The sequence below is a fragment of the Saccoglossus kowalevskii genome, chromosome 2 (assembly GCF_978046115.1).
Source record: "Saccoglossus kowalevskii chromosome 2, keSacKowa6.1, whole genome shotgun sequence".
In the NCBI taxonomy this organism is placed as follows: domain Eukaryota; kingdom Metazoa; phylum Hemichordata; class Enteropneusta; family Harrimaniidae; genus Saccoglossus; species Saccoglossus kowalevskii.
The window spans coordinates 3,889,855-3,913,547 of record NC_140642.1 but is presented as its reverse complement, the minus strand read 5'-3'; the positions used below and the strand labels follow the sequence as shown (position 1 = coordinate 3,913,547).

The following is a 23,693-nucleotide window of genomic DNA, read 5'->3' as shown; positions in this document are numbered from 1 at the left end:
AATACAAACAAATATGAAAAATATTACTGATATGAATTTTACACAGTGCCTAACCAATATTACTTATATGAATTTTACACAGTGCCTAACCAATATTACTGATATGAATTTTACACAGTGCCTAACCAATATTACTGATATGAATTTTACACAGTGCCTAACCAATATTACTGATATGAATTTTACACAGTGCCTAACCAATATTACTTATATGAATTTTACACAGTGCCTAACCAATATTACTGATATGAATTTTACACAGTGCCTAACCAATATTACTGATATGAATTTTACACAGTGCCTAACCAATATTACTGATATGAATTTTACACAGTGCCTAACCAATATTACTGATATGAATTTTACACAGTGCCTAACCAATATTACTGATATGAATTTTACACAGTGCCTAACCAATATTACTGATATGAATTTTACACAGTGCCTAACCAATATTACTGATATGAATTTTACACAGTGCCTAACCAATATTACTTATATGAATTTTACACAGTGCCTAACCAATATTACTGATATGAATTTTACACAGTGCCTAACCAATATTACTGATATGAATTTTACACAGTGCCTAACCAATATTACTTATATGAATTTTACACAGTGCCTAACCAATATTACTGATATGAATTTTACACAGTGCCTAACCAATATTACTTATATGAATTTTACACAGTGCCTAACCAATATTACTGATATGAATTTTACACAGTGCCTAACCAATATTACTGATATGAATTTTACACAGTGCCTAACCAATATTACTTATATGAATTTTACACAGTGCCTAACCAATATTACTTATATGAATTTTACACAGTGCCTAACCAATATTACTTATATGAATTTTACACAGTGCCTAACCAATATTACTGATATGAATTTTACACAGTGCCTAACCAATATTACTGATATGAATTTTACACAGTGCCTAACCAATATTACTTATATGAATTTTACACAGTGCCTAACCAATATTACTGATATGAATTTTACACAGTGCCTAACCAATATTACTGATATGAATTTTACACAGTGCCTAACCAATATTACTGATATGAATTTTACACAGTGCCTAACCAATATTACTTATATGAATTTTACACAGTGCCTAACCAATATTACTGATATGAATTTTACACAGTGCCTAACCAATATTACTGATATGAATTTTACACAGTGCCTAACCAATATTACTGATATGAATTTTACACAGTGCCTAACCAATATTACTGATATGAATTTTACACAGTGCCTAACCAATATTACTGATATGAATTTTACACAGTGCCTAACCAATATTACTTATATGAATTTTACACAGTGCCTAACCAATATTACTGATATGAATTTTACACAGTGCCTAACCAATATTACTTATATGAATTTTACACAGTGCCTAACCAATATTACTTATATGAATTTTACACAGTGCCTAACCAATATTACTGATATGAATTTTACACAGTGCCTAACCAATATTACTTATATGAATTTTACACAGTGCCTAACCAATATTACTGATATGAATTTTACACAGTGCCTAACCAATATTACTGATATGAATTTTACACAGTGCCTAACCAATATTACTGATATGAATTTTACACAGTGCCTAACCAATATTACTGATATGAATTTTACACAGTGCCTAACCAATATTACTGATATGAATTTTACACAGTGCCTAACCAATATTACTTATATGAATTTTACACAGTGCCTAACCAATATTACTGATATGAATTTTACACAGTGCCTAACCAATATTACTTATATGAATTTTACACAGTGCCTAACCAATATTACTGATATGAATTTTACACAGTGCCTAACCAATATTACTGATATGAATTTTACACAGTGCCTAACCAATATTACTGATATGAATTTTACACAGTGCCTAACCAATATTACTGATATGAATTTTACACAGTGCCTAACCAATATTACTGATATGAATTTTACACAGTGCCTAACCAATATTACTGATATGAATTTTACACAGTGCCTAACCAATATTACTGATATGAATTTTACACAGTGCCTAACCAATATTACTGATATGAATTTTACACAGTGCCTAACCAATATTACTGATATGAATTTTACACAGTGCCTAACCAATATTACTTATATGAATTTTACACAGTGCCTAACCAATATTACTGATATGAATTTTACACAGTGCCTAACCAATATTACTGATATGAATTTTACACAGTGCCTAACCAATATTACTGATATGAATTTTACACAGTGCCTAACCAATATTACTTATATGAATTTTACACAGTGCCTAACCAATATTACTTATATGAATTTTACACAGTGCCTAACCAATATTACTGATATGAATTTTACACAGTGCCTAACCAATATTACTGATATGAATTTTACACAGTGCCTAACCAATATTACTGATATGAATTTTACACAGTGCCTAACCAATATTACTGATATGAATTTTACACAGTGCCTAACCAATATTACTTATATGAATTTTACACAGTGCCTAACCAATATTACTGATATGAATTTTACACAGTGCCTAACCAATATTACTTATATGAATTTTACACAGTGCCTAACCAATATTACTTATATGAATTTTACACAGTGCCTAACCAATATTACTTATATGAATTTTACACAGTGCCTAACCAATATTACTTATATGAATTTTACACAGTGCCTAACCAATATTACTGATATGAATTTTACACAGTGCCTAACCAATATTACTTATATGAATTTTACACAGTGCCTAACCAATATTACTGATATGAATTTTACACAGTGCCTAACCAATATTACTTATATGAATTTTACACAGTGCCTAACCAATATTACTGATATGAATTTTACACAGTGCCTAACCAATATTACTTATATGAATTTTACACAGTGCCTAACCAATATTACTTATATGAATTTTACACAGTGCCTAACCAATATTACTGATATGAATTTTACACAGTGCCTAACCAATATTACTTATATGAATTTTACACAGTGCCTAACCAATATTACTTATATGAATTTTACACAGTGCCTAACCAATATTACTTATATGAATTTTACACAGTGCCTAACCAATATTACTGATATGAATTTTACACAGTGCCTAACCAATATTACTGATATGAATTTTACACAGTGCCTAACCAATATTACTTATATGAATTTTACACAGTGCCTAACCAATATTACTGATATGAATTTTACACAGTGCCTAACCAATATTACTTATATGAATTTTACACAGTGCCTAACCAATATTACTTATATGAATTTTACACAGTGCCTAACCAATATTACTGATATGAATTTTACACAGTGCCTAACCAATATTACTGATATGAATTTTACACAGTGCCTAACCAATATTACTGATATGAATTTTACACAGTGCCTAACCAATATTACTTATATGAATTTTACACAGTGCCTAACCAATATTACTGATATGAATTTTACACAGTGCCTAACCAATATTACTGATATGAATTTTACACAGTGCCTAACCAATATTACTGATATGAATTTTACACAGTGCCTAACCAATATTACTGATATGAATTTTACACAGTGCCTAACCAATATTACTTATATGAATTTTACACAGTGCCTAACCAATATTACTGATATGAATTTTACACAGTGCCTAACCAATATTACTGATATGAATTTTACACAGTGCCTAACCAATATTACTTATATGAATTTTACACAGTGCCTAACCAATATTACTGATATGAATTTTACACAGTGCCTAACCAATATTACTTATATGAATTTTACACAGTGCCTAACCAATATTACTGATATGAATTTTACACAGTGCCTAACCAATATTACTTATATGAATTTTACACAGTGCCTAACCAATATTACTGATATGAATTTTACACAGTGCCTAACCAATATTACTGATATGAATTTTACACAGTGCCTAACCAATATTACTTATATGAATTTTACACAGTGCCTAACCAATATTACTTATATGAATTTTACACAGTGCCTAACCAATATTACTTATATGAATTTTACACAGTGCCTAACCAATATTACTGATATGAATTTTACACAGTGCCTAACCAATATTACTGATATGAATTTTACACAGTGCCTAACCAATATTACTGATATGAATTTTACACAGTGCCTAACCAATATTACTGATATGAATTTTACACAGTGCCTAACCAATATTACTTATATGAATTTTACACAGTGCCTAACCAATATTACTGATATGAATTTTACACAGTGCCTAACCAATATTACTTATATGAATTTTACACAGTGCCTAACCAATATTACTTATATGAATTTTACACAGTGCCTAACCAATATTACTTATATGAATTTTACACAGTGCCTAACCAATATTACTGATATGAATTTTACACAGTGCCTAACCAATATTACTTATATGAATTTTACACAGTGCCTAACCAATATTACTGATATGAATTTTACACAGTGCCTAACCAATATTACTTATATGAATTTTACACAGTGCCTAACCAATATTACTGATATGAATTTTACACAGTGCCTAACCAATATTACTGATATGAATTTTACACAGTGCCTAACCAATATTACTGATATGAATTTTACACAGTGCCTAACCAATATTACTTATATGAATTTTACACAGTGCCTAACCAATATTACTGATATGAATTTTACACAGTGCCTAACCAATATTACTTATATGAATTTTACACAGTGCCTAACCAATATTACTTATATGAATTTTACACAGTGCCTAACCAATATTACTGATATGAATTTTACACAGTGCCTAACCAATATTACTTATATGAATTTTACACAGTGCCTAACCAATATTACTGATATGAATTTTACACAGTGCCTAACCAATATTACTTATATGAATTTTACACAGTGCCTAACCAATATTACTGATATGAATTTTACACAGTGCCTAACCAATATTACTTATATGAATTTTACACAGTGCCTAACCAATATTACTTATATGAATTTTACACAGTGCCTAACCAATATTACTGATATGAATTTTACACAGTGCCTAACCAATATTACTTATATGAATTTTACACAGTGCCTAACCAATATTACTGATATGAATTTTACACAGTGCCTAACCAATATTACTTATATGAATTTTACACAGTGCCTAACCAATATTACTGATATGAATTTTACACAGTGCCTAACCAATATTACTGATATGAATTTTACACAGTGCCTAACCAATATTACTGATATGAATTTTACACAGTGCCTAACCAATATTACTGATATGAATTTTACACAGTGCCTAACCAATATTACTTATATGAATTTTACACAGTGCCTAACCAATATTACTTATATGAATTTTACACAGTGCCTAACCAATATTACTGATATGAATTTTACACAGTGCCTAACCAATATTACTTATATGAATTTTACACAGTGCCTAACCAATATTACTGATATGAATTTTACACAGTGCCTAACCAATATTACTGATATGAATTTTACACAGTGCCTAACCAATATTACTTATATGAATTTTACACAGTGCCTAACCAATATTACTTATATGAATTTTACACAGTGCCTAACCAATATTACTGATATGAATTTTACACAGTGCCTAACCAATATTACTGATATGAATTTTACACAGTGCCTAACCAATATTACTGATATGAATTTTACACAGTGCCTAACCAATATTACTTATATGAATTTTACACAGTGCCTAACCAATATTACTTATATGAATTTTACACAGTGCCTAACCAATATTACTTATATGAATTTTACACAGTGCCTAACCAATATTACTGATATGAATTTTACACAGTGCCTAACCAATATTACTTATATGAATTTTACACAGTGCCTAACCAATATTACTTATATGAATTTTACACAGTGCCTAACCAATATTACTGATATGAATTTTACACAGTGCCTAACCAATATTACTTATATGAATTTTACACAGTGCCTAACCAATATTACTTATATGAATTTTACACAGTGCCTAACCAATATTACTGATATGAATTTTACACAGTGCCTAACCAATATTACTGATATGAATTTTACACAGTGCCTAACCAATATTACTTATATGAATTTTACACAGTGCCTAACCAATATTACTTATATGAATTTTACACAGTGCCTAACCAATATTACTGATATGAATTTTACACAGTGCCTAACCAATATTACTGATATGAATTTTACACAGTGCCTAACCAATATTACTGATATGAATTTTACACAGTGCCTAACCAATATTACTGATATGAATTTTACACAGTGCCTAACCAATATTACTGATATGAATTTTACACAGTGCCTAACCAATATTACTTATATGAATTTTACACAGTGCCTAACCAATATTACTTATATGAATTTTACACAGTGCCTAACCAATATTACTGATATGAATTTTACACAGTGCCTAACCAATATTACTGATATGAATTTTACACAGTGCCTAACCAATATTACTGATATGAATTTTACACAGTGCCTAACCAATATTACTTATATGAATTTTACACAGTGCCTAACCAATATTACTGATATGAATTTTACACAGTGCCTAACCAATATTACTTATATGAATTTTACACAGTGCCTAACCAATATTACTTATATGAATTTTACACAGTGCCTAACCAATATTACTTATATGAATTTTACACAGTGCCTAACCAATATTACTGATATGAATTTTACACAGTGCCTAACCAATATTACTGATATGAATTTTACACAGTGCCTAACCAATATTACTGATATGAATTTTACACAGTGCCTAACCAATATTACTGATATGAATTTTACACAGTGCCTAACCAATATTACTGATATGAATTTTACACAGTGCCTAACCAATATTACTTATATGAATTTTACACAGTGCCTAACCAATATTACTGATATGAATTTTACACAGTGCCTAACCAATATTACTTATATGAATTTTACACAGTGCCTAACCAATATTACTTATATGAATTTTACACAGTGCCTAACCAATATTACTGATATGAATTTTACACAGTGCCTAACCAATATTACTGATATGAATTTTACACAGTGCCTAACCAATATTACTGATATGAATTTTACACAGTGCCTAACCAATATTACTGATATGAATTTTACACAGTGCCTAACCAATATTACTGATATGAATTTTACACAGTGCCTAACCAATATTACTGATATGAATTTTACACAGTGCCTAACCAATATTACTGATATGAATTTTACACAGTGCCTAACCAATATTACTGATATGAATTTTACACAGTGCCTAACCAATATTACTGATATGAATTTTACACAGTGCCTAACCAATATTACTGATATGAATTTTACACAGTGCCTAACCAATATTACTGATATGAATTTTACACAGTGCCTAACCAATATTACTGATATGAATTTTACACAGTGCCTAACCAATATTACTTATATGAATTTTACACAGTGCCTAACCAATATTACTTATATGAATTTTACACAGTGCCTAACCAATATTACTTATATGAATTTTACACAGTGCCTAACCAATATTACTGATATGAATTTTACACAGTGCCTAACCAATATTACTGATATGAATTTTACACAGTGCCTAACCAATATTACTGATATGAATTTTACACAGTGCCTAACCAATATTACTTATATGAATTTTACACAGTGCCTAACCAATATTACTGATATGAATTTTACACAGTGCCTAACCAATATTACTGATATGAATTTTACACAGTGCCTAACCAATATTACTGATATGAATTTTACACAGTGCCTAACCAATATTACTTATATGAATTTTACACAGTGCCTAACCAATATTACTTATATGAATTTTACACAGTGCCTAACCAATATTACTGATATGAATTTTACACAGTGCCTAACCAATATTACTGATATGAATTTTACACAGTGCCTAACCAATATTACTTATATGAATTTTACACAGTGCCTAACCAATATTACTGATATGAATTTTACACAGTGCCTAACCAATATTACTTATATGAATTTTACACAGTGCCTAACCAATATTACTTATATGAATTTTACACAGTGCCTAACCAATATTACTGATATGAATTTTACACAGTGCCTAACCAATATTACTGATATGAATTTTACACAGTGCCTAACCAATATTACTGATATGAATTTTACACAGTGCCTAACCAATATTACTGATATGAATTTTACACAGTGCCTAACCAATATTACTGATATGAATTTTACACAGTGCCTAACCAATATTACTGATATGAATTTTACACAGTGCCTAACCAATATTACTGATATGAATTTTACACAGTGCCTAACCAATATTACTTATATGAATTTTACACAGTGCCTAACCAATATTACTGATATGAATTTTACACAGTGCCTAACCAATATTACTGATATGAATTTTACACAGTGCCTAACCAATATTACTGATATGAATTTTACACAGTGCCTAACCAATATTACTTATATGAATTTTACACAGTGCCTAACCAATATTACTTATATGAATTTTACACAGTGCCTAACCAATATTACTGATATGAATTTTACACAGTGCCTAACCAATATTACTTATATGAATTTTACACAGTGCCTAACCAATATTACTTATATGAATTTTACACAGTGCCTAACCAATATTACTTATATGAATTTTACACAGTGCCTAACCAATATTACTGATATGAATTTTACACAGTGCCTAACCAATATTACTTATATGAATTTTACACAGTGCCTAACCAATATTACTTATATGAATTTTACACAGTGCCTAACCAATATTACTTATATGAATTTTACACAGTGCCTAACCAATATTACTGATATGAATTTTACACAGTGCCTAACCAATATTACTGATATGAATTTTACACAGTGCCTAACCAATATTACTTATATGAATTTTACACAGTGCCTAACCAATATTACTGATATGAATTTTACACAGTGCCTAACCAATATTACTGATATGAATTTTACACAGTGCCTAACCAATATTACTGATATGAATTTTACACAGTGCCTAACCAATATTACTGATATGAATTTTACACAGTGCCTAACCAATATTACTGATATGAATTTTACACAGTGCCTAACCAATATTACTGATATGAATTTTACACAGTGCCTAACCAATATTACTTATATGAATTTTACACAGTGCCTAACCAATATTACTTATATGAATTTTACACAGTGCCTAACCAATATTACTGATATGAATTTTACACAGTGCCTAACCAATATTACTGATATGAATTTTACACAGTGCCTAACCAATATTACTGATATGAATTTTACACAGTGCCTAACCAATATTACTGATATGAATTTTACACAGTGCCTAACCAATATTACTGATATGAATTTTACACAGTGCCTAACCAATATTACTGATATGAATTTTACACAGTGCCTAACCAATATTACTTATATGAATTTTACACAGTGCCTAACCAATATTACTGATATGAATTTTACACAGTGCCTAACCAATATTACTGATATGAATTTTACACAGTGCCTAACCAATATTACTGATATGAATTTTACACAGTGCCTAACCAATATTACTGATATGAATTTTACACAGTGCCTAACCAATATTACTTATATGAATTTTACACAGTGCCTAACCAATATTACTGATATGAATTTTACACAGTGCCTAACCAATATTACTTATATGAATTTTACACAGTGCCTAACCAATATTACTTATATGAATTTTACACAGTGCCTAACCAATATTACTGATATGAATTTTACACAGTGCCTAACCAATATTACTGATATGAATTTTACACAGTGCCTAACCAATATTACTTATATGAATTTTACACAGTGCCTAACCAATATTACTGATATGAATTTTACACAGTGCCTAACCAATATTACTGATATGAATTTTACACAGTGCCTAACCAATATTACTGATATGAATTTTACACAGTGCCTAACCAATATTACTGATATGAATTTTACACAGTGCCTAACCAATATTACTTATATGAATTTTACACAGTGCCTAACCAATATTACTGATATGAATTTTACACAGTGCCTAACCAATATTACTTATATGAATTTTACACAGTGCCTAACCAATATTACTGATATGAATTTTACACAGTGCCTAACCAATATTACTGATATGAATTTTACACAGTGCCTAACCAATATTACTGATATGAATTTTACACAGTGCCTAACCAATATTACTTATATGAATTTTACACAGTGCCTAACCAATATTACTGATATGAATTTTACACAGTGCCTAACCAATATTACTTATATGAATTTTACACAGTGCCTAACCAATATTACTGATATGAATTTTACACAGTGCCTAACCAATATTACTTATATGAATTTTACACAGTGCCTAACCAATATTACTGATATGAATTTTACACAGTGCCTAACCAATATTACTGATATGAATTTTACACAGTGCCTAACCAATATTACTTATATGAATTTTACACAGTGCCTAACCAATATTACTGATATGAATTTTACACAGTGCCTAACCAATATTACTGATATGAATTTTACACAGTGCCTAACCAATATTACTTATATGAATTTTACACAGTGCCTAACCAATATTACTGATATGAATTTTACACAGTGCCTAACCAATATTACTTATATGAATTTTACACAGTGCCTAACCAATATTACTGATATGAATTTTACACAGTGCCTAACCAATATTACTTATATGAATTTTACACAGTGCCTAACCAATATTACTGATATGAATTTTACACAGTGCCTAACCAATATTACTGATATGAATTTTACACAGTGCCTAACCAATATTACTGATATGAATTTTACACAGTGCCTAACCAATATTACTGATATGAATTTTACACAGTGCCTAACCAATATTACTGATATGAATTTTACACAGTGCCTAACCAATATTACTTATATGAATTTTACACAGTGCCTAACCAATATTACTGATATGAATTTTACACAGTGCCTAACCAATATTACTTATATGAATTTTACACAGTGCCTAACCAATATTACTGATATGAATTTTACACAGTGCCTAACCAATATTACTTATATGAATTTTACACAGTGCCTAACCAATATTACTGATATGAATTTTACACAGTGCCTAACCAATATTACTTATATGAATTTTACACAGTGCCTAACCAATATTACTTATATGAATTTTACACAGTGCCTAACCAATATTACTGATATGAATTTTACACAGTGCCTAACCAATATTACTGATATGAATTTTACACAGTGCCTAACCAATATTACTTATATGAATTTTACACAGTGCCTAACCAATATTACTGATATGAATTTTACACAGTGCCTAACCAATATTACTTATATGAATTTTACACAGTGCCTAACCAATATTACTGATATGAATTTTACACAGTGCCTAACCAATATTACTTATATGAATTTTACACAGTGCCTAACCAATATTACTGATATGAATTTTACACAGTGCCTAACCAATATTACTTATATGAATTTTACACAGTGCCTAACCAATATTACTGATATGAATTTTACACAGTGCCTAACCAATATTACTTATATGAATTTTACACAGTGCCTAACCAATATTACTGATATGAATTTTACACAGTGCCTAACCAATATTACTTATATGAATTTTACACAGTGCCTAACCAATATTACTGATATGAATTTTACACAGTGCCTAACCAATATTACTTATATGAATTTTACACAGTGCCTAACCAATATTACTTATATGAATTTTACACAGTGCCTAACCAATATTACTGATATGAATTTTACACAGTGCCTAACCAATATTACTGATATGAATTTTACACAGTGCCTAACCAATATTACTGATATGAATTTTACACAGTGCCTAACCAATATTACTGATATGAATTTTACACAGTGCCTAACCAATATTACTGATATGAATTTTACACAGTGCCTAACCAATATTACTGATATGAATTTTACACAGTGCCTAACCAATATTACTTATATGAATTTTACACAGTGCCTAACCAATATTACTGATATGAATTTTACACAGTGCCTAACCAATATTACTTATATGAATTTTACACAGTGCCTAACCAATATTACTTATATGAATTTTACACAGTGCCTAACCAATATTACTTATATGAATTTTACACAGTGCCTAACCAATATTACTGATATGAATTTTACACAGTGCCTAACCAATATTACTGATATGAATTTTACACAGTGCCTAACCAATATTACTGATATGAATTTTACACAGTGCCTAACCAATATTACTGATATGAATTTTACACAGTGCCTAACCAATATTACTGATATGAATTTTACACAGTGCCTAACCAATATTACTGATATGAATTTTACACAGTGCCTAACCAATATTACTGATATGAATTTTACACAGTGCCTAACCAATATTACTTATATGAATTTTACACAGTGCCTAACCAATATTACTGATATGAATTTTACACAGTGCCTAACCAATATTACTGATATGAATTTTACACAGTGCCTAACCAATATTACTTATATGAATTTTACACAGTGCCTAACCAATATTACTTATATGAATTTTACACAGTGCCTAACCAATATTACTGATATGAATTTTACACAGTGCCTAACCAATATTACTGATATGAATTTTACACAGTGCCTAACCAATATTACTGATATGAATTTTACACAGTGCCTAACCAATATTACTTATATGAATTTTACACAGTGCCTAACCAATATTACTGATATGAATTTTACACAGTGCCTAACCAATATTACTGATATGAATTTTACACAGTGCCTAACCAATATTACTGATATGAATTTTACACAGTGCCTAACCAATATTACTGATATGAATTTTACACAGTGCCTAACCAATATTACTGATATGAATTTTACACAGTGCCTAACCAATATTACTTATATGAATTTTACACAGTGCCTAACCAATATTACTGATATGAATTTTACACAGTGCCTAACCAATATTACTGATATGAATTTTACACAGTGCCTAACCAATATTACTGATATGAATTTTACACAGTGCCTAACCAATATTACTGATATGAATTTTACACAGTGCCTAACCAATATTACTGCCAATGACAAGTGGCACTGTAATTGAACAGCTTGAAGTCTCCGTGAAATAGAACGGAAATTAGTTTGAGAATGATTTGAAGACAATACATCAAATAATATGTGATTGCTTGCTACCATTATATGACTTTGGGAAAATTACAACATGCAGTGAGGATGATAGTTCAAAGTAATTTCAAAGATGCATACCCCATGGCGTCCCTTCACAATGAAAAATCACGATGACCTAGTTCCCCTATATTTCCTCTGCGTTTCTACATTTACTCCATTTTGAGTACATACATCTCTCTTTAAAAAGACACTGCTGAAGCCTCAAAAACACAATTCTGGCATAACTGAAGTCTGAAAAGAACCATTGTTTTGCAAAAGTACAATTTTCAGAATATTTTAGGAAAGAGGTATCCAGTTTCACAGTTTGGCTATTGGATATTTGGATATTCTGGTGTTGATGACACACTCATATCACATTCACCCTGTGACTCATATCAGCATTTCCATTCATAGATAACAGAAACAAAAGTGTATTTTAACAAGGTTGATATCCATACTTGATATCTTATGATAAGTGAGTAACCAAATTTTATAAAATCTTTAGGTGGTTTTCAGTCCTAACACAGTCCATGTGTGTGTCTGTCGGTTTCTATCCAGCCGTATCTTGCACATACTTGGACCGATTAGGTTGAAATTTAACAGATACATCAAACACAATGTGGGACATAAGTACATGCCTTTATTCCATGATCTGATTCAAGATGGCACAATGGCAGGCATTTTAAAGCCAAAAATGCATTAAAATAACACTTTTTCACCACTCCAGAACCTGAGTTCAGTCATGTGTTTGGTACATACAGTATTAAAACAATAGGACCTTAATGCACATCATTTTAGTTTTTGGATCCAGCTCAAAATGGCTGATTGGTGGGCATTTTGTTTTCAAAAATGCAGGTTTGGATACGTTTATCAACACGTCTGGTCCAATCAAGTTAAAACTTCATATAAATATATCATAACATGCATATGTTGATGCATTTGTTTCACGATCCAATTCAAGATGTCTGAATTGTAGCTATTTTAATGTGTTTCAAAAATCACACATTTTCACCATTTCAGAAATAGATCTCTGTCATACATAGACGGATTCAAATTTGGTATATGCGATGAACACAATGGGATCTTGATGCACATCATTTTATTTTTCGGTTCAGGTTCAAAATAGTCAAGTGGTAGCTATTTTGTTTCAAAATACAGTTCCAGATCCATATATTCAACATGCCTTATTGTCACCATCAAATTCAAAATGGCTGACTGGTGGTCATCTTGTTTAAATGTTTAATTCTGGCTTTCCCCAGTTGAACTGACTGAAACAGCTATATGACCTATATTTGAAATCCAAAACTTCAGATGATCATTTGATGTAGCAGATGGTGTACATGCAACAGTGGTCTTTAGATTTATTGCTATATGACTGGTTATTAATTACCTGTAGTAAAACTATCAAAAATTAATTGCAAATTATACATCAAAAAAAATAATTGTATTTAGTTAATTAGTATCTCTGTATGCATTTCAACAAATTCACTTTTCAAACAGTGATTGTTAATCAAGATAATTTCCAAGGTTTCTGTGACCTGTTTATTTTTGTATTCATACATTCAAACATGTTTTGGGTTGGCTTCACTTGAACCAAAGGAAGTGAAATAATTTCTGTTGATTGCTCATTAAATGCTGCGTGTGATCTTTCAATGATTGACACTGCTCATCTTCAAATCATCAGTCAATAGCTGACCATGTTTGTGTTCACTGGACATTGATACTTGGCGTTTATTATAGCGGTCTTGGTGACCATCGAAAGAATATAGATTGTAGGCTATTAAGCCATTGAGCTAAAAATACCACAGCAAGACTTTCCATCTAGATAATAAACTAGAATTAAATGACATCTGGTTGCCAGATCAAGATCAGTTATCACAGTTGTATTAAAACAGATCAGACATATCAAATCTGTTATTGCATTAATTGATCCAGCACCAGGCAAAATGAAATTGAATACGTTAGCAATTTTCACAACAGCTAACAGACATATGATTATTCTTTGTGCGTGTCTGCATCCAACACAGCTAACTAGATCTCATCCCTTTGATCACTAGACCGAAATCAAGACGAGTTTATTACTGAGTTTATTATACACAGACAGAGTTTGCAAAGTAGGATGACTGCTTGTATAAACAATACCACAAGGCATACGATGACCTTGCATCTTTCACATGTTTTGTAGTCCAGTCACTCTATGATCACATCCCAATCTTAAAGTGTTTTAGACCACACAAATACAAAATAGTCTTAGGAATAACAACTTTTTTTTAATGAAAAGATGAAAAGTATTGATATATTACATGTATTTAAAAAGTGAAATAGTTTTATACATATTTTCTGAGATTGCACAAGTATTTTATATGGATTGTATTAGTTGCATGGGACCCATTTTGAACACAATGTGGTATTTTAACAAAGTTGCCTCGAATTCATTAAGAACGTTCTTGACTAGATGACATATGATTCACTCCCATCATAATGTAATTATTGCAATTTGACTGCCAATCTCCTGAAGCCATTATATTATAACATATGCCTGTTATTATGTTTTCAATACTTCACATTTCCTTACCTCTGGTGCTCTATAGTCAAGTGTTTGGATTTCAAAGTCATCACATTTCCTTACCTCTGGTGCTCTATAGCCAAGTGTTTGGATTTCAAAGTCATCACATTTCCTTACCTCTGGTGCTCTATAGTCAAGTGTTTGGATTTCAAAGTCATCACCTTTCCTTACCTCTGGTGCTCTATAGCCAAGTGTTTGGATTTCAAAGTCATCACATTTCCTTACCTCTGGTGCTCTATAGTCAAGTGTTTGGATTTCAAAGTCATCACATTTCCTTACCTCTGGTGCTCTATAGCAGAGTGTTTGGATTTCAAAGTCATCACATTTCCTTACCTCTGGTGCTCTATACTAAAGTGTTTGGATTTCAAAGTCATCACATTTCCTTCCCTCTGGTGCTCTATAGTCAAGTGTTTGGATTTCAAAGTCATCACATTTCCTTACCTCTGGTGCTCTATAGTCAAGTGTTTGGATTTCAAAGTCATCACATTTCCTTACCTCTGGTGCTCTATAGTCAAGTGTTTGGATTTCAAAGTCATCACATTTCCTTACTTCTGGTGCTCTAAAGTCAAGTGTTTGGATTTCAAAGTCATCACCTTTCCTTACCTCTGGTGCTCTATAGTCAAGTGTTTGGATTTCAAAGTCATCACATTTCCTTACCTCTGGTGCTCTATAGTCAAGTGTTTGGATTTCAAAGTCATCACATTTCCTTACCTCTGGTGCTCTATAGTCAAGTGTTTGGATTTCAAAGTCATCACATTTCCTTACCTCTGGTGCTCTATAGTCAAGTGTTTGGATTTCAAAGTCATCACATTTCCTTACCTCTGGTGCTCTATAGTCAAGTGTTTGGATTTCAAAGTCATCACATTTCCTTACCTCTGGTGCTCTATAGTCAAGTGTTTGGATTTCAAAGTCATCACATTTCCTTACCTCTGGTGCTCTATAGCAGAGTGTTTGGATTTCAAAGTCATCACATTTCCTTACCTTTGGTGCTCTATACTCAAGTGTTTGGATTTCAAAGTCATCACATTTCCTTCCCTCTGGTGCTCTATAGTCAAGTGTTTGGATTTCAAAGTCATCACATTTCCTTACCTCTGGTGCTCTATAGTCAAGTGTTTGGATTTCAAAGTCATCACATTTCCTTACCTCTGGTGCTCTATAGTCAAGTGTTTGGATTTCAAAGTCATCACATTTCCTTACCTCTGGTGCTCTATAGTCAAGTGTTTGGATTTCAAAGTCATCACATTTCCTTACCTCTGGTGCTCTATAGTCAAGTGTTTGGATTTCAAAGTCATCACATTTCCTTACCTCTGGTGCTCTATAGTCAAGTGTTTGGATTTCAAAGTCATCACATTTCCTTACCTCTGGTGCTCTATAGCAGAGTGTTTGGATTTCAAAGTCATCACATTTCCTTACCTTTGGTGCTCTATACTCAAGTGTTTGGATTTCAAAGTCATCACATTTCCTTACCTCTGGTGCTCTATAGTCAAGTGTTTGGATTTCAAAGTCATCACATTTCCTTACCTCTGGTGCTCTATAGTCAAGTGTTTGGATTTCAAAGTCATCACATTTCCTTACCTCTGGTGCTCTATAGTCAAGTGTTTGGATTTCAAAGTCATCACATTTCCTTACCTCTGGTGCTCTATAGTCAAGTGTTTGGATTTCAAAGTCATCACATTTCCTTACCTCTGGTGCTCTATAGTCAAGTGTTTGGATTTCAAAGTCATCACATTTCCTTACCTCTGGTGCTCTATAGTCAAGTGTTTGGATTTCAAAGTCATCACATTTCCTTACCTCAGGTGCTCTATAGTCAAGTGTTTGGATTTTAAAGTCATCACATTTCCTTACCTCTGGTGCTCTATAGTCAAGTGTTTGGATTTCAAAGTCATCACATTTCCTTACCTCTGGTGCTCTATAGTCAAGTGTTTGGATTTCAAAGTCATCACATTTCCTTACCTCTGGTGCTCTATAGTCAAGTGTTTGGATTTCAAAGTCATCACATTTCCTTACCTCTGGTGCTCTATAGTCAAGTGTTTGGATTTCAAAGTCATCACATTTCCTTACCTCTGGTGCTCTATAGTCAAGTGTTTGGATTTCAAAGTCATCACATTTCCTTACCTCTGGTGCTCTATAGTCAAGTGTTTGGATTTCAAAGTCATCACATTTCCTTACCTCTGGTGCTCTATAGTCAAGTGTTTGGATTTCAAAGTCATCACATTTCCTTACCTCTGGTGCTCTATAGTCAAGTGTTTGGATTTCAAAGTCATCACATTTCCTTACCTCAGGTGCTCTATAGTCAAGTGTTTGGATTTTAAAGTCATCACATTTCCTTACCTCTGGTGCTCTATAGTCAAGTGTTTGGATTTCAAAGTCATCACATTTCCTTACCTCTGGTGCTCTATAGTCAAGTGTTTGGATTTCAAAGTCATCACATTTCCTTACCTCTGGTGCTCTATAGTCAAGTGTTTGGATTTCAAAGTCATCACCTTTCCTTACCTCTGGTGCTCTATAGTCAAGTGTTTGGATTTCAAAGTCATCACATTTCCTTACCTCTGGTGCTCTATAGTCAAGTGTTTGGATTTCAAAGTCATCACATTTCCTTACCTCTGGTGCTCTATAGTCAAGTGTTTGGATTTCAAAGTCATCACATTTCCTTACCTCTGGTGCTCTATAGTCAAGTGTTTGGATTTCAAAGTCATCACATTTCCTTACCTCTGGTGCTCTATAGTCAAGTGTTTGGATTTCAAAGTCATCACATTTCCTTACCTCTGGTGCTCGATAGTCAAGTGTTTGGATCTCAAAGTCATCACATTTCCTTACCTCTGGTGCTCTATAGTCAAGTGTTTGGATTTCAAAGTCATCACATTTCCTTACCTCTGGTGCTCTATAGCCAAGTGTTTGGATTTCAAAGTCATCACATTTCCTTACCTCTGGTGCTCTATAGTCAAGTGTTTGGATTTCAAAGTCATCACATTTCCTTACCTCTGGTGCTCTATAGCCAAGTGTTTGGATTTCAAAGTCATCACATTTCCTTACCTCTGGTGCTCTATAGTCAAGTGTTTGGATTTCAAAGTCATCACATTTCCTTACCTCTGGTGCTCTATAGTCAAGTGTTTGGATTTCAAAGTCATCACATTTCCTTACCTCTGGTGCTCTATAGCCAAGTGTTTGAATTTCAAAGTCATCACATTTCCTTACCTCTGGTGCTCTATAGCCAAGTGTTTGGATTTCAAAGTCATCACATTTCCTTACCTCTGGTGCTCTATAGTCAAGTGTTTGGATTTCAAAGTCATCACATTTCCTTACCTCTGGTGCTCTATAGTCAAGTGTTTGGATTTCAAAGTCATCACATTTCCTTACCTCTGGTGCTCTATAGCCAAGTGTTTGAATTTCAAAGTCATCACCTTTCCTTACCTCTGGTGCTCTATAGTCAAGTGTTTGGATTTCAAAGTCATCACATTTCCTTACCTCTGGTGCTCTATAGTCAAGTGTTTGGATTTCAAAGTCATCACATTTCCTTACCTCTGGTGCTCTATAGTCAAGTGTTTGGATTTCAAAGTCATCACATTTCCTTACCTCTGGTGCTCTATAGCCAAGTGTTTGGATTTCAAAGTCATCACATTTCCTTACCTCTGGTGCTCTATAGTCAAGTTTTTGGATTCCAAAGTCATCACATTTCCTTACCTCTGGTGCTCTATAGCAGAGTGTTTGGATTTCAAAGTCATCACATTTCCTTACCTCTGGTGCTCTATAGCCAAGTGTTTGGATTTCAAAGTCATCACATTTCCTTACCTCTGGTGCTCTATAGTCAAGTGTTTGGATTTCAAAGTCATCACCTTTCCTTACTTCTGGTGCTCTATAGTCAAGTGTTTGGATTTCAAAGTCATCACATTTCCTTACCTCTGGTGCTCTATAGTCAAGTGTTTGGATTTCAAAGTCATCACATTTCCTTACCTCTGGTGCTCTATAGTCAAGTGTTTGGATTTCAAAGTCATCACATTTCCTTACCTCTGGTGCTCTATAGTCAAGTGTTTGGATTTCAAAGTCATCACATTTCCTTACCTCTGGTGCTCTATAGCAGAGTGTTTGGATTTCAAAGTCATCACATTTCCTTACCTTTGGTGCTCTATACTCAAGTGTTTGGATTTCAAAGTCATCACATTTCCTTCCCTCTGGTGCTCTATAGTCAAGTGTTTGGATTTCAAAGTCATCACATTTCCTTACCTCTGGTGCTCTATAGTCAAGTGTTTGGATTTCAAAGTCATCACATTTCCTTACCTCTGGTGCTCTATAGTCAAGTGTTTGGATTTCAAAGTCATCACATTTCCTTACCTCTGGTGCTCTATAGTCAAGTGTTTGGATTTCAAAGTCATCACATTTCCTTACCTCTGGTGCTCTATAGTCAAGTGTTTGGATTTCAAAGTCATCACATTTCCTTACCTCTGGTGCTCTATAGTCAAGTGTTTGGATTTCAAAGTCATCACATTTCCTTACCTCTGGTGCTCTATAGCAGAGTGTTTGGATTTCAAAGTCATCACATTTCCTTACCTTTGGTGCTCTATACTCAAGTGTTTGGATTTCAAAGTCATCACATTTCCTTACCTCTGGTGCTCTATAGTCAAGTGTTTGGATTTCAAAGTCATCACATTTCCTTACCTCTGGTGCTCTATAGTCAAGTGTTTGGATTTCAAAGTCATCACATTTCCTTACCTCTGGTGCTCTATAGTCAAGTGTTTGGATTTCAAAGTCATCACATTTCCTTACCTCTGGTGCTCTATAGTCAAGTGTTTGGATTTCAAAGTCATCACATTTCCTTACCTCTGGTGCTCTATAGTCAAGTGTTTGGATTTCAAAGTCATCACATTTCCTTACCTCTGGTGCTCTATAGTCAAGTGTTTGGATTTCAAAGTCATCACATTTCCTTACCTCAGGTGCTCTATAGTCAAGTGTTTGGATTTTAAAGTCATCACATTTCCTTACCTCTGGTGCTCTATAGTCAAGTGTTTGGATTTCAAAGTCATCACATTTCCTTACCTCTGGTGCTCTATAGTCAAGTGTTTGGATTTCAAAGTCATCACATTTCCTTACCTCTGGTGCTCTATAGTCAAGTGTTTGGATTTCAAAGTCATCACATTTCCTTACCTCTGGTGCTCTATAGTCAAGTGTTTGGATTTCAAAGTCATCACATTTCCTTACCTCTGGTGCTCTATAGTCAAGTGTTTGGATTTCAAAGTCATCACATTTCCTTACCTCTGGTGCTCTATAGTCAAGTGTTTGGATTTCAAAGTCATCACATTTCCTTACCTCTGGTGCTCTATAGTCAAGTGTTTGGATTTCAAAGTCATCACATTTCCTTACCTCTGGTGCTCTATAGTCAAGTGTTTGGATTTCAAAGTCATCACATTTCCTTACCTCAGGTGCTCTATAGTCAAGTGTTTGGATTTTAAAGTCATCACATTTCCTTACCTCTGGTGCTCTATAGTCAAGTGTTTGGATTTCAAAGTCATCACATTTCCTTACCTCTGGTGCTCTATAGTCAAGTGTTTGGATTTCAAAGTCATCACATTTCCTTACCTCTGGTGCTCTATAGTCAAGTGTTTGGATTTCAAAGTCATCACATTTCCTTACCTCTGGTGCTCTATAGTCAAGTGTTTGGATTTCAAAGTCATCACCTTTCCTTACCTCTGGTGCTCTATAGTCAAGTGTTTGGATTTCAAAGTCATCACATTTCCTTACCTCTGGTGCTCTATAGTCAAGTGTTTGGATTTCAAAGTCATCACATTTCCTTACCTCTGGTGCTCTATAGTCAAGTGTTTGGATTTCAAAGTCATCACATTTCCTTACCTCTGGTGCTCTATAGTCAAGTGTTTGGATTTCAAAGTCATCACATTTCCTTACCTCTGGTGCTCTATAGTCAAGTGTTTGGATTTCAAAGTCATCACATTTCCTTACCTCTGGTGCTCTATAGCAGAGTGTTTGGATTTCAAAGTCATCACATTTCCTTACCTCTGGTGCTCTATAGCAGAGTGTTTGGATTTCAAAGTCATCACATTTCCTTACCTCTGGTGCTCTATAGCCAAGTGTTTGGATTTCAAAGTCATCATAAAACACAGATAATTCTGTTTCAACGCAATGTATTGCTGAACCAAAGTCCACTAATTTACATTTCACTTCATTACAGTCTTTAATGTAAAATAGAAAAATAAAATTAGTGATCAACTTTTAATTCTCGAAAAAAATAATGATGAAACCACAATTTCAGAAAGCATTATAATATTTCATTCCTTGACCAATCTAAGTATTCCTTTATAAAGCAAGATAATCTTGGTCAAAACATAACATAACAGATAACATATTGTTTTAAATAGATTCAGGGCAAAGCTGAACAGTTTAGTGAATAAGTAAATAACATAGTGAGAGTGGGGATGCCTTGCCAATGGAAAGCATGTCAACTGATGCATAGCAGAGTTTCATGAGAACTAAGTAAAATCACTGCAATGCAATAATCCACTCAATAGATACAAGTCACATTGTAAAAACCAAAACAATTGACAACCATTCTACTGTATGTTGTATGGGGTGAAATACCAAAACAATTGACAACCATTCTACTGTATGTTGTATGGGGTGAAATACCAAAACAATTGACAATCATTCTACTGTATGTTGTATGGATGAAATACCAAAACAATTGACAACCATTCTACTGTATGTTGTATGGGGTGAAATACCAAAACAATTGACAACCAGTCTACTGTATGTTGTAAGGGATGAAATACCAAAACAATTGACAATCATTCTACTGTATGTTGTACCGGGTGAAATACCAAAACAATTGACAACCATTCTACTGTATGTTGTATGAGGTGAAATACTAAAACAATTGACAACCATTCTACTGTATGTTGTATGGGGTGAAATACCAAAACAATTGACAACCATTGTACTGTATGTTGTATGGGATGAAATACCAAAACAATTGGCAACCATTCTACTGTATGTTGTATGGGGTGAAATACCAAAACAATTGACAACCGTTCTACTGTATGTTGTATGGGATGAAATACCAAAACAATTGACAACCATTCTACTGTATGTTGTATGGGGTGAAATACCAAAACAATTGACAACCATTCTACTGTATGTTGTATGGGGTGAAATACCAAAACAATTGACAACCATTCTACTGTATGTTGTATGGGGTGAAATACCAAAACAATTGACAACCATTCTACTGTATGTTGTATGGGGTGAAATACCAAAACAATTGACAACCATTGTACTGTATGTTGTATGGGGTGAAATACCAAAACAATTGACAACCATTCTACTGTATGTTGTATGGGGTGAAATACCAAAACAATTGACAACCATTCTACTGTATGTTGTATGAGGTGAAATACCAAAACAATTGACAACCATTGTACTGTATGTTGTATGGGGTGAAATACCAAAACAATTGACAACCATTCTACTGTATGTTGTATGGGGTGAAATACCAAAACAATTGACAAACATTCTACTGTATGTTGTATGGGGTGAAATACCAAAACAATTGACAACCATTCTACTGTATGTTGTATGGGGTGAAATACCAAAACAATTGACAACCATTCTACTGTATGTTGTATGGGGTGAATACCAAAACAATTGACAACCATTCTACTGTATGTTGTATGGGGTGAAATACCAAAACAATTGACAACCATTCTACTGTATGTTGTATGGGGTGAAATACCAAAACAATTGACAACCATTCTACTGTATGTTGTATGGGGTGAAATACCAAAACAATTGACAA

The 23,693-nt window shown here is 32.8% G+C and overlaps 1 protein-coding gene across 1 annotated transcript in view; it reads right to left on the bottom strand.

The window, feature by feature from the left end:
• The window catches only part of LOC144349509 (uncharacterized), a 123,285-nt gene that overhangs the window by 29,854 nt on the left and 69,738 nt on the right, over positions 1-23,693 (bottom strand). The window contains exon 8 of the mRNA XM_085507935.1: positions 21,953-22,074. Within this exon, the coding sequence (XP_085364061.1) occupies positions 21,953-22,074 (122 nt within the window). The remainder of the gene's footprint in view (positions 1-21,952; positions 22,075-23,693) is intronic.